At 41.6% G+C, this 14,013-nt stretch overlaps 1 protein-coding gene across 1 annotated transcript; it reads right to left on the reverse strand.

Moving 5' to 3' along the window:
* Positions 1–2,419: 2,419 nt before the first annotated feature.
* KLF14 (KLF transcription factor 14) lies at positions 2,420–3,403 on the reverse strand (the record flags this gene model as incomplete). Its single annotated transcript, XM_081243956.1, has 1 exon — positions 2,420–3,403. One exon carries the CDS (start codon positions 3,401–3,403, stop codon positions 2,420–2,422), a length of 984 nt encoding a protein of 327 aa, XP_081100082.1.
* Positions 3,404–14,013: the final 10,610 nt, after the last annotated feature.

Raw genomic sequence — 14,013 nt, forward strand, 5'->3', positions numbered from 1 at the left:
AGCTTGTCAGAGGCCTTTCCCAGACAAAAGTCCCCAAGGTACAAGAACTCAAATAAGGACACTACTTGGGAGATTGAAAATCAAAAGTTATTTATCAGAGGGTGATTGGAAAAGTCACGCTTTCTCGAGCCCAATTCCAGAATGGTCAGTGGGAGTCTCTTTCCTGTTAGCTTCATTGGTCCACCTACCCAATGGTAGATCTTCAACTGAAGGGGACAAAAGGGAAATCACAGTCCTCAAGGGGGGCCCAGAGTGCCCTTCCTATAAAGTCCCAGCTGAGGAGACAAACCGAGCAAAGGGAGGACTCTTTCCACCACCAAAACCCACCTTCACAATTGCAGGCCTCCTATTCCCACATGTAACTCAAGGAAAGCTCCACCTACCCTGCTTAGTCCTCATCAGGAAACACTGAACCTCTTCATACCCTTCGGGTCCTTCCTAAATACCCTTCCTTCACTTAGTGTAGGAGCACTTAGTAGAGTCCCAGTGTTCATATCACTTACTCTCTCAACGAAGATAGAGTGCCCAGGACTAGAAACTGGCATTGAAAATTAATCTACCAGATCAAAAGATAAAGTCTCTCCCAAGATGCTAAAGAGGCATTCCCACTTTAAGTCCACATGGTGTGGAAGGAGGGAATGGACTCAACCTGCTAAGAAAAGGGCTTTGGGGTTAAACACAACAGGCAAAGGGTTCAGCGGGGACTGGACAAGATGAAGGAACGTAGAAATGATAGGGAATAGGGAAGGAGGGGATCCTTGTGGCAGTAAAGGAGAGTGGTGCCCTTTGACTAAGGGCCCAGATGGGGTAACTAAGCATGAGGGAAAGAGTCACTCAGAAGGCCAGATAACTAAGTTCTAGTCATGGCTTTTGCCAGCAACTCAGCATGTGACTTTGAGCTTACCTAGCCTTCAGTACCTTCATCTGCAAAACAGGGGAAAGAGGTTTGTTTAACTAGATGCCTATTATGGTCCTTTGAGAGTATGGCATCCTCCACAAACATGATTGATGGACTATGACAAGATATTCAGGAGGGGGCTAAAGAGGACTTTACCAGATCAGGAAATGCCTTTCAGCCCCATCTCTAATGAAGGGGTCACATGTATACACATTCACACATACATAAGCAGAGTGACCGACAATTTCATCCATAGCAGCAGAAACACTTACAGAGAAAAATAAATACTGGTGATGCTCAATTCCTGCACTGGGGGAGAGGGGTCCTGAGGATGTAACGTGGAGGGGCTCCAAGGTCAGGGGAGAAGGGTCCTCCTATTTGACAGTAACTTTCACCTTGCTGTCCCTTCCCCAAATCCAGAGCAGCTAGCTGTTTGAAAGAAGCCACTCCCACCTTCCCCTCCCCAAACCACCAACTCACCTGTTGCAGAAACAAAAATGCACAGACCCCAAGGGAAATAACCCCCTAGCTAGCCACTAAGAAATGAACAGAATCTACCACACCTGAGGTTACTTGGGAGTGTGGCCAGCTGGGACCAAAAACCCCTACTTCCCTGAACATTAACAATGGTTCTGAAAGGTCTTGGTTTGGACCTATCTCACCCACCGTCACTTGGGTTTGCCCTCTTGGTGAAGTGGGAACTAGCCTGGATCACCCTTTTATTTCTGGTGCGTTTATGATTGTTTCCAAATTTTTAAACCAATCTCATTGCAAGTGAGCCAGGAAATTACTTCCCCAAGTAGCACTTCAAATTAGAAGAAAAGCTACGACACAAGTCCGACCCTTGCAACAGGACCTGCAAACAGGCTCGCACAACCCCCCAGACACCAAGAAGCATCTCCCAGCCACACATCCACATGGACTCTTACATGGCCTCTCCTAGCAGAGGTAGCTGGGGCAGTTGGGGAGTGAGGGATATCAACCTCCTATCAACCTGTGATCCCTGTTTAAAATACACTAAAAATACATTAGTAAACATTGCTGTTTACAGAAATAGAAATCATTTCTGTTTCCAAAGGCCTCTCACCATCCCAGTCCTGGACATTTCCAAGACTGCCACCCCTGACACCCTCTCCAAGGTCCGCCCTGGTGGGTGGGTAAGACACTAGAGTCCTTTGAGACTGAGAGCTCCTCAGGCACCTGAGAATTCCAGTTTCACATCTCTGGTTCCCATGGAAGGGAGACTCTTCAGGACTCTGGAGAGTACCGGGGTTCATCCCTTCTTATCAGTTCCTGGGGGCTGTCTTGAGGCAACCCCCCCTTTTTTGGATGATATACGTGTTGTAAGGATTCCTGCTATTTTCGGGCCCACAGTCCCTCCCCAGAATCCAACGTGCCTGCCTGGACCCACCCTCAGAGCGGAGAAGCCAGTCTGTGCCTTGGTCTAATCACTCTGGGAAAGAGGGATGGGCAGAGAGAAAGCAAGGACAATGGCCTGGGGGATCGTCCTTGAGGAGACAACTAACAGCAATGACTGTCAGACAAGCAGGTGGTGAAGCTGGGCACCTGCCCGGGGACGGAGCCGGAGCTGTCCACCAGGTTGGCGGGTTGCGAGTCGACGCGGGGAGTGCGACGGCGCCCCCGGTACTCGATCATGTCGGGATGATAGGCTGGGTGGCGGCGGGCGTGCTTGGTCAGGTGGTCGCTCCGGGAGAACTGCTTGGGGCAGAGGGGGCAGGAGAAGCGCTTCTCGCCCGTGTGCGTCCTGTAGTGGCGGGCCAGCTCGTCGGAGCGCGTGAACTTCTTGTCGCAGTCGAGCCAGTCGCAGGAGAAAGGGCGCTCACCCGTGTGGGTGCGCTGGTGGGACTTCAGATGCGATGACTTGTAATAAGCTTTGTTGCAGCCCGGGAAGGGGCAGCGGTGGCGCTTGGCAGCAGGTGTGACTGGCCTCCGACGGGGACCTGGACCCGTGGCGGGGGCGGGGCCCGCCCCAGGGGCCACGCCGGAGACCGCGCCAGGGTGGGCAGGCACTCCCGGGATGGCTGGCGCGCCAGGGACCGTGAGCGCGCCGGAGGAGTGCACGGGTCCGGAGACCTCGGCCGCGCTGGTGGCCGGGGTCGGATTGGAGCACAGGGTCGGGCCGGAGCACGGGGTAGGGTCGGAGGAACCGGACGAGGCGCGCAGATCTTCCCCCGAGTACTCTCCAAAGCACCCCCCAGAGCCGCCGCGCAAGTCAGCCAAGACGCTTGCAGCCAGCAGGTGGGGCGCGGCGCCGCCCGCGCCGGGGCTGGGGGCGGGGACCTGGGGGAACGGGGGGACCGACACGGGCCCCGGTGGCCCCGGACCCGGCAGAGCGGACTCCGGCGGCGCCGCACCCACCTCCGAGCTTGCCGCTCCGCCCGCGCCCTCGGGGTCCGGCAGGCGGCGGTGAACCACGGCACCCGCTGACATGGACACCAAGCACTCGGCGGCGAAGTAGTCCAGGCACGCCACGGCAGCCGACATGCTGGCACCGCCGGGCCGCCGGCGCGGGCCGTCCGAGCGCGGCCGGCCGCGGGCGAGAGAGTTCTCGGGAGCGTCCGTCCCGCAGCCTCGGAGCGAGAAGCAGGAGGCCCGGTGCGCGCCGCCCGCCACCCGCCGCCGCCGCCGCCGCCGCCGCCCGCGCGGCGCCCGCCCCGCCTGACGCGCCCCTGACGCACCGGAGCCCGCGGGGGCGGCGGGACCCGCCCCGGCCGCAGGACACCCCCTCGGAACGCGCGGCCCACCGGGCTAAGTCATTTTTAACAGCCTAAGAAATTATCTTGTCTTCGCGTTCTTGCCTCTGCTGGTGAGCCAGGTAATTTTAATAAAGAGAAAACTCCCCGATCGTAACTTCTGGGCAGTCTGCCGGCTTCGCCCCCCCTTCGCCCGCTGGTCCTCCGCCAGCTGGGTGTCCGGCGGAGTCCGAGAAACTTTTTTTTTAAGGGAAAAAAATGCTTATACCTGACATGTCTTTCTATTCATAATTACGATTGTTAGTTAAGCGGGCTGGAATTACATTTCACTTCTGTTACCGCTGTCAGATCGAATTTAAAATATCCCCGAGTCTTCATCAAAAAAAGTTTTCTCATCTAACAGTTCCACTGCTAACCCAGGGTCGGTACCAATTCCCTAAATAGAGCCACTACGTAGCCATTAATTAATAGCATTTTGAACCAGAAACATTTTTAACCTTGAAAAAAAGCAAAGAATCCCCTCATGGTTGAAATTGAAACTTAAAATCCTTTGAGTAACGATTTAACTATTCAACCAACGAAAGAAAAATGCATGTTTAAACTGCTTTAACCTGTCACAGGCATACAAACAAATTTCCACGATGTAATATAAATTATAGACTAGCAGCGAGATAAACACATTAAAATGGATTCCCACAATTTTAATAATAGAAAGTCACGTTTCCAATTAGGCAATATCTTTTATTTTTCTCTTGACAAAAATTAAAAATAAGAAAATGCAGCAATTTATATAGAATTGCTCATATAATGTGTTGTGATTGTGGAGGTTTTTCTCTTTATATAATCAGATATATGTATGTATATGTTTACATTTCTGCACTGCTTTCATTATTTTCTTCTTTTGAATTTTAAAAAATTAAAAACACAGAAAAGAAAACAGGATAATTTCTAAAAATAGTCATAGCATCGTTTTTGATGTATACAAGCTTTACTTACATATTTTTGAATTATGTGCAGTTTGTTTGCAATTCTTCAGTACTTTTTCTTTTGAACATTAAAAATACATATATCTCAAAAATAACAAACATTCATGTATTTACTTCTTAGGGTAACCAAATGTGAAATATTTGTCACATTTGCTTCAGGTTTTTTATTTTTATTAAAAATTCCAGATAGAGTTGAATGTCACCTTATTTTCCTCCCCAGTTTCATTCACCTTTCTCTCTCCTTACTTGCCTAGGTAATCTGTATCATAAAGTGTGTATTCTTCCAGCAGTGTTATTATTCTTTATTACCTAATTACCTATATATATTTATATGTAAATATATATGTCCATGCTTGTATATTTTAAATTTTCTTTATAAATGGTACAGTAGAGTACATATCATTTTGCAACTTACTTTTTCCCCTCAGTATGATTTTGAGAACTATCCATGTTGACACTTATAGAATCTGCTTTATTCATTTCAGTAGTTTTATGATCTTGTCAGCCTTGTTATCTTTATGGAGATTCTATTCTAAAACAGATAATTATTATAAAGCTGCTTGCTTCAAAATTTTAGACAATTAACTCTTAATCTACACATATTAAAATTCTATCAGATAGAATTCTTTACTAGCTGTTTTTAAAAAGTATTATTATTTAGAAAAAAATCTAAAGCTATTTTAAAATGCAGAGAGAGTATTACAGGCACCCATGCACCTATCTCATGTAATTGGTAAATGTTAGCATCTTGCCATGTCTGCTTCAGGTCTGTTTTTTTTTTTAATTGAACTACTCAACATTCTGATAAAATTGAAGTCCCTTTGCACTCCTCCCCAAAACCATTCTCCACCCTTTTGTCCAAAGGCAAACATTATCACGAATTTGGTATGTAACTTTTAAATCTAGGCTTTATACTTTTACTACATATGAACCCATACAAATACAGAGTACTGTTCTGATTTTTTAAATGCACAGGTGTGGTGTTGGACTATGCATATTCTGTGACTTGTTTTTTTTTTTCCTTCATGGTATGTTTTCATTCTTTCTCTCCATGTTGATAAATATAAATCCAGTTCATTCATTTTAATTGCTATATTGTAGATCCATGCATGTGAATGTGCTGGGTTTATTCATTCCCCTATTGATGAATATTTAAGCTGCTGCCAATATTTTGGTATTAAGGGCAATGCTAATACGAACATATGTGTACATGTGTCTTCTATAGGTAGGTAGAATTTCTCTATCTACCTATATGGGGAATTGCTAGGTTACACACACATTTTCAGTTTATTAGAGACTGCCAAATGGTTCTCCAATTTATACACCCATCAGCGGTGTATGAGAGTTCTTGTTTCCCTCATATGACCTTCCCTTACTTTCTAGATTCAGACTTTTCTTATTTCTGACAATTTGATTTTTTTTTTTAAAGCTCAGTATCTCATCGCTTTATTTGAATTTCCCTCACTGCCAACGAGGTTGAGCATATATTTACTGGCTATTAAGGTTTCTGAGTCTGTGGTTTGTTTTTTCATAGTCTTCATCCGTTTATCCAGTGAGCTGTGTATGTTTTCATCTTTTTCCCTCTTGATTTGTAGGAGTTCACATATATTAACATTATATTGTCTCATTCTTTGACTTCTCTTTTAACTTCCAATAATTGAACTATAGAAAATTTAAAATGTAGTCATATTCACTGATCTTCTTTATAGTTTGTGTCATTTATGTCATATTAAAGACAACTCTCCACACCTGATGCCACAAAGATAGCCTCCTATGTTTTTTCCTTTACTGTTTTAAAGTTTTGTTTTCCACACTTGTAAAATTGATCCATCCAGGACTTATTTTTTTGAATGGTGTGAAGTAGGAATTTAATTTTATTCTCCCTCCCCCCACATGGAAAACCTGTTGTCATGACCTGATTGACTAAACAGTCTTTCATTCCTCCCATTAATGTGTAATGCCACTGTGATTATAAATTAAATTTCCGTACATTCATGGATGTATTCCTACTTTGTCCTTTTCTGTTGATCAAACCAATTCTGAGACAGTACTACAAAGTTTTAATTATTATGGCTTTATAATAAGTCTTCACCTATAGAAGGGCATTTCCTCCATTTGTTCATTAAAAAAACTGTACCAGCTATTTTTTGGACTTCTGCTCTTCCATACCAACTTTAGTATCAGTTTGTCAACTTCCATTGAAAAATCTTCTCAGTATTTTGCTGAGTTAAATTTGTAGGTTAAATTTTGGGAGATATGACAACTTTATAAAATTGAGTCATCCAATACATTAACAATATTCTGATTTCCTCATATCCCTCCATAACATTTTATACTTTGCATATAAAACTCTTGTACCTCTTTGTTAGATTTATTCCTCAGTACCTTACAGTTTTTGTTGCTTTTTCAAGTGGGATTCATTAAAAAATTTTTAAATTGGTTAGTGCTGCTGTTTGGAAATGTTACTGATTTGGGAATAATCCTGGGTTTTTTGGCTGTGCCACACGGCTTGTGGGATCTTAGTTTCCCAACTGGGGATTGAACCTGGGCCCTTGGCAGTAAGAGTGCAGTGTCCTAACCACTGGACCGCCAGGGAATTCTCATGGAATAATCCTGTTTTAGCAAATATGCTGAACTTTCTTACTGTTTAAGTTTATTTGGAAATTCTCTTGTATTTTTATGTAGATAATATTATCCTTAAATAATACTCTTAATACTTTCTTCTTTTCTTATGTCATTGGATGGGCTGGGACCTCCAATATAACATCAAATAGCAAGAATGAGAGCAAGCATTGTTTTCCCATTTCTATCTCGTTGAGAATGTTTCTAATGTGTCATCATTATTTATGGTAGTTGCTATAAGTTTTTGGTAGAAACCCTTTATAAGGTGAGGGAGTCCCCTTCTATCCCAGTTGAGTTTGAAGTAGGAATATTTTAAAACCGTGAAATGAACATTGAATTTTGTTAAGTGCTTTTTCTAAAACTTTTGAGATGATTATCGGTTTTGTCTTTGATATGTTAAAGTAACGGGTCGCTTTGATAGATTTTTCTAACGTAGATTTATCCTTGCATTCTTTGACATAAACCTTGTTTTGCCATAATGTACTATTATTTTTTAATACACTACTTCATGCAATTTGCAAGTGCTTTTTATTTTAGGATCTATGTTCCTAAATGATATTGGCTTATGATCTTGGTTTCTTGTGCTACCTTTGTCCATGTTTATACCACCCTCATAAAATGCATTTAGAGGTTTCCCTTTTTCTATTTTCTGTAACGATTTGTATGAGATAGGTATTATTTGTTCCTTGAATGTTTGGTAAGTCTCATCTGTGAAACTATCATATTTTGAAAATTCAGTTCAGTTTCTCTCATGATTATTAGTTTATTTGGATTTTCTATTTCTTCTTGAGTCAACTTTGTTAATTCACTTTTTTTCTTTAAAAATTAGGTATTGGGCTTCCCTGGTGGCACAGTGGTTGGGAGTCTGCCTGCCAATGCAGGAGACACGGGTTTGTGCCCTGGTCTGGGAAGATCCCACATGCCGCGGAGCGGCTGGGCCCGTGAGCCACAACTACTGAGCCTGCGCGTCTGGAGCCTGTGCTCCACAACGGGAGAGGCCACAGCAGTGAGAGGCCCGCACACTGCGATGAGGAGTGGCCCCCACTCTCCGCAACTGGAGAAAGCCCTCGCACAGAAACGAGGACCCAGCACAGCCAAAAATAAATAAATAAATAAATAAATAAATATTTAAAAAATTAGGTATTAAACTTAAGCCTCTAAAAGTTTGGTATGTGGTTCACAGCATTCCCTCATTATTTAAAAATTCTCTACAGTATCTGTAGTTATATCCTCCTTTTCATTCCTGATATTACATACTTGTGAATTCTCTTTTTTTTTCTTTTTGTCTTAACAGGTTTGTCTTAAAGTGTAGACAACAGAGGTTTGTCTACACTTTAAGACAAACCTATAGAAGTGTGTCTATAATCTTTTCAAATAGTCAGCTTTTGCTGATCATATCCGTTTCTTTTAAAATATATTTAATTTCTATATTTATTTGTATTAGTCTCTCACACTTTTGTCTAGTTTAACATGTTACACCTTTTAAAAAAAAGTTTTTCAACTTAAATACCTAACACATTAATTTCCAATCTTTCTTATTTTTTCTTTTTGAATAAATTTATTTATTTATTTATGGCTGCGTTGGGTCTTCGTTGCTGTGCGCCGGCTTTCTCTAGCTGCGGCGAGTGGGGGCTACTCTTCCTTGCGGTGTGCGGGCTTCTCATTGCGATGGCTTCTCTTTGTTACGGAACACAGGCTCTAGGCGCACAGGCTTCAGTAGTTGTGGCACGTGGGCTCAGTAGTTGTGGCTCACAGGCTCTAGGCTCGTGGGCTTGGGGTTGGGGCCCTAATACTGATTTGGAGGTTGCTGAAGGAGCTCTTCCAGTTCCAGTGGAAGACACACAGTCTTCAACCACTGGGAAGGGCCTCCCAAGAGATTCCTCTTATGAAAAGAAGCATAGGTGGAGGAAGTGGCAGGGAAGAGATGCCTTATACATAGGTAGTTTCTCTAGATAGGGAGGGGAGTTTTCTTGTTTCTTGGGGTTGAGGAATTCGCTGGATAATGGACAGAGCGTCAGTTGTTTAAGTTGATGAGAAGACTTTGGGGTCTCTATATATAGGTGGTGTTCTATCACTTGAGCTGATCTGTAACCAGTGCATATTGTGTAACCTCTTAGGAATTTGCCCTGGAAGTAATGGAGGATTATTTGAAATGGAAAGTAGAATAAGGGTAATTCCTCAATGTAGTGTTTACTGCAGCTTGAAGTAAATGTTACAGAAATGATATCTCTCCCAAGCTTATTCAGAAGCTTCCAGGAGCATCGTCAAAGAGATGTTCCTGAAAGCCTGGAAAGGATGACCTGTCTACCCCTTTGGTCACAAGTGGTTCAAAGGAGGCACATAGTAGGCATTATATAAATATATATGGAATAAATGAATAGGAATATATAAACTGACAGATTAGTATCACTATTCATTCATGATTACCAATCTCACATAGACATTCAACATTCCCAGAAAGATTGCAAACCCATTGCATCTGTACCAGTCTCCTTCCCCACTTTTGGCAAAGGCCAGTCCATTCTCATGAGTTATAGCCCCATTACTACTTGTTTCTCAAGGTCCACAAATGATAACATATCTCTTCTCTCTCCATCATCTTCTGTCTTTCTTCTCTACAGAATAATTTCAATCAACATTCAATAATGGACTAATATCTCCAATTAAAAAAAAACTCCCCCCTTGACTCTCCATCTCCTCTAGCTACTGTCACATAGCCATATTCCCCTTTAAAGCCAAATTTCTCAAGAGATGGATATCTTATGTCCTCTGTCACCATTTCCATACCCTCATGTATTATTAAAATCGCTCCAATATTTAGCCCTTACTTTGCTACAGAAATTCTTTTTGTTAAGATCAATATTGATTCACAACGATGTGAATGTACTTAATGCCACTGAACTGTATACCTAAAAATGGTTTAAAATGGTAAATTTTGTTACGTATATTTTATCACAGTAAAAAATCTCTTTTCTCAAAAAGAAAAAAAAAAAGATCAACATTGGCCCATGTTGCTAAATCGAATCTTCAAATTAATAGATCTTTCAGAGCAGTTGAGTCATCCTTGAGACACTTTTTTTTGGCTTCTGTGGCACTACATTATTTTGGGCTTTCTTCCGTCTTTCTAACTGTTCCTTTTCAGTCTTAACTGTTCATTTATCTTCCTTTACCTAACCTTTAAAATTTAAAGTTCTGCAGAATTCTGTACAATGCCCTCTTATCTCAATTCTACCCATTCTGTCTACCCACTTTTAACATTTTCCATGACTTAGGTACACCTATATACCAACAATTTATGAAATTATAATCTTTACACCAGATATATTTTCCAGAGATGTCAGGTAGCTTTATATCCCTATGACTACTTGACAACTACCCAGCCCTCCTGAGATGTCTCATAGATGTCTCAAACTTAATATATTCAAAAGCTGATTTATTGGTTATTACCCCCAAATCTAATCTTCCTGTATTTTTCTCTGTCTTGGCAAATAGCACATTCATACATCCTGTTCCTCAAGCCAGGAAACCAGGTGTCATTCTTGACACCTCCCTCTCCATCAGCCCCCACATCTAACTCATCCTAATGTTTGGTTAATTCTACCTTCAAAATGGACCTTGACCATTCAATTGTCTATTTTCCCTCCAGTGTCCTAATCCAAATCACCATCATCTTTTGGTCTAACTACTATAATAGCGTAACATATTCATGGGTTCTGGGTATTTGGACATCTTTGGGGAGCCATTATTCTGCCAACACCAGGCTGATGCAGAGTAAGTGAAGAGGAAGAGATGGTAAGAGCATGGTAAGAGTTAAATGAGTTCTGAGATCTGGGTGAGTGGGAGGCACGTCATGTAGGACCTTGAAAACCAGTATAAAAAATGATATGGTAAGTTTTAGGGAGGATTTTGAGCAGTGATATGATCTGACTTACTTTTTACAGGTTCACCCTGATTGCTGTGTGGAGAATAGACTAGAGTGTGGGCGATACTGGAAACAGGTGACAGGTTAGTTAGCCACTGCAGAAATCCAAGAAAAAGATGGTGGTACTTTAGACCAGAGTGGTGGCAGTGAAGGTGGTGAGATGTGGTCCAAGTCTGGATGTCTTTTGCATTAGAGTGAGGGATGTCTGCTTGCTGATGTGTTGGACATAGGGTAGGAGAGATGGTGAGGACTCACTAATGACTCTAAGATTTCAGCCCAACAACTGGAAGAATATACTTTGTATTTTGAGATGAGGAAGACTTGAGAAGAAGCAGGTTATAGGAGGTGGAAAGTGGGGGTTTGTATTTGGAGACTTTTATGTGCCTTGTAGACATGGTAGAGATGCTGAATAGGCATTTGGATCTATGAGTCTGATGCTTTTGCAGTTTGGCCTGCATTCCTGGCTGAGCAACAGGATAAAAGGATTTTTTTAAAGTGTTATATATTTTTATATGTATATTCCTGGAGGACAGGAATTCCAACTCTTGGTAGTTTCTCAAATGCCATATATAATTATTTTATTTAGTATTTTTAGTATAATGATAATAAGTCATTATCAAAGTATTTTTAAACTAACAGTTTATATTAAATTATAAACATTGAATGCTTTCTATTTGATATAATCTAATAATTTAAATCTAACATTTTAGATTCAATTTCAATTCTTAATAAAACCCCTATGTTCTTAGCTGTCAGTTTCTTTTAGATTTTAGATCCAGCTGAACTTCTTTCATGTTACATTCAGGCTCATGTTAATTTACAAGCCTAAGCTAAGTATACCTAACCTTTTGAAAAACAGGTGAGCCTTTATTTGACTAATTTCAAATACTTTTCAGTGCCTGTACTGTTGTGAGCTTTAAAAAATAACCAATGAGGGCTTCCCTGGTGGCGCAGTGGTTGAGAGTCCGCCTGCCGCTGCAGGGGACGCGGGTTCGTACCCCAATCTGGGGAGATCCCACATGCCGCAGAGCGGCTGGGCCCGTGAGCCCTGGCTGCTGAGCCTGCGCATCCGGAGCCTGTGCTCTGCAACGGGAGAGGCCACAACAGTGAGAGGCCCGCGTATCGCAAAAAATAATAATAATAAAAAAATAACTTGTGACATGAAGAATTAGCACATAGTAAATAATCAGTAAATATTTTTACATAATGAGACTGAGAGCAAAGGCTTGACTGAGGTGTCTATATTAAGACAGAAAAAAGTGGGTGATAGAAGGTTCTATAGTATAATGGCCCAATAGTTCAGCAATATGTGTGGAGTCTAACAAGTCAGATTCAAATCCCAGCACAAGACATAGGACCCGCCCCTTTCACATGGAGGAATATAAGTTGGTGCAGCAATTTGACAATAATTTGTGAAGATGACGATGTAAGTACCCTGTGACTTAGAAATTTCATGCAGACACCTTAGAGAAACTCTTGTCTTTAGCCCTAGGAGACAGCTACAAATATGTTCAGTGCAACATTTGCTGCAAATTTTTGAAGTAATCTAAATATTCATAAAAATGCAAGGCATGATAGCCTGTACATGAAGGTTAAGTACATGGAAATTACTTCTAAATTAACATGTTATAGTTGTTAATAGCACAAACTCTGCAGCCAGGCTGCCAGGTTCTGGTGCCATCACTTAGCTGGTCACCAGCTATGTGACCTTTATTAAGTTACTCCTCATTTATAAAAAGGAGATAATAATAATACCTACTTCATTGGGTTGTAATGACAACCAGTTAATATATGTAAGGTGATCAGACCATCGTAGGCAGGTAGTAAGCACAATATTAGTTATTAATTTTTGTTTACCCATATGTTATCCATCATATATATCCATATATTAAAAATAAAATCCATTAATGGGTGGGATAAACAACAAATTTTAGGCAGTAGTTATCTCTGTTGAGGGAGGAAAGGGAATGAGATTTCAACAGATTCTTTAGTGTTTTATTTATTTATTTTAAATCTGAATTAAATAAGGCAAAATGGTAAGATTTGTCAATATGGGTGGTGTGTACGCTGCTGTTTGCTGTGTTATTTATTCTCTATACTGTTCTATGTGCATGAAGTATTTTATTTAAAAAATCCCAGTACAGAGCCTGGAACATTACATGCACAAGAAATACTTGCTGAATGAATGAGTGATTAAGAAGTGGCATGGGTTGGGGAAGCAGCTCAGGGAACATCCAGCTGGACTCCCCTTTTATTCTGCTTTCTAGTCCCTGAGGAGGAGAGCAGTGGGGTATGTGGCCATTAGGAGGGAAAGCTTCTCTTCAGCAACAGTGGATTTAGGGAGACAGTAGAGCAAAGCCTTCAAGGTTCTGAGGGAAAATTATTTTGAACTCAGAATTCTATACCCAGGTGAACCCATCATTCAAGTGTGAGAGCAAAATAAAAACACCTTCAGAAATGTAAGGGCTCAGAAAATATACCACTCAAGCACCCTCCCTGGAAGAATAACTAAACAATGTATTTCAGGAAAATGACAAATGAATCAAAGAGGAAGGTGTGAGGAACACAAAATCTGGTGACAAAATGCAGCAAAACTTGTGGCAAAATTTAAAATCATTATTGATTGAGGAGAGTGCAGAAAGAGAGAGAGAGAGAGAAAGAGCAAGCAAGCAATCTGGAATTAAAATCCCTAATGATCTTTACTTGGGAGGTAGCAGGGGCAAAGGAGAAAAATAAAAGCAAGAAGAGGTTCTTGACTTGTTCGGAGAGAAACTAGTTATATTCAGTAATTGAATCTATTGATTTTATAAAACAAGTTTAAGTACATGCTTAAGAAATAAACACTGGAAAAATTGAAATAGGATATCTAAC

Source organism: Mesoplodon bidens, assembly GCF_964165515.1.
Source record: "Mesoplodon bidens genome assembly, chromosome: 9".
Lineage (NCBI taxonomy): Eukaryota > Metazoa > Chordata > Mammalia > Artiodactyla > Ziphiidae > Mesoplodon > Mesoplodon bidens.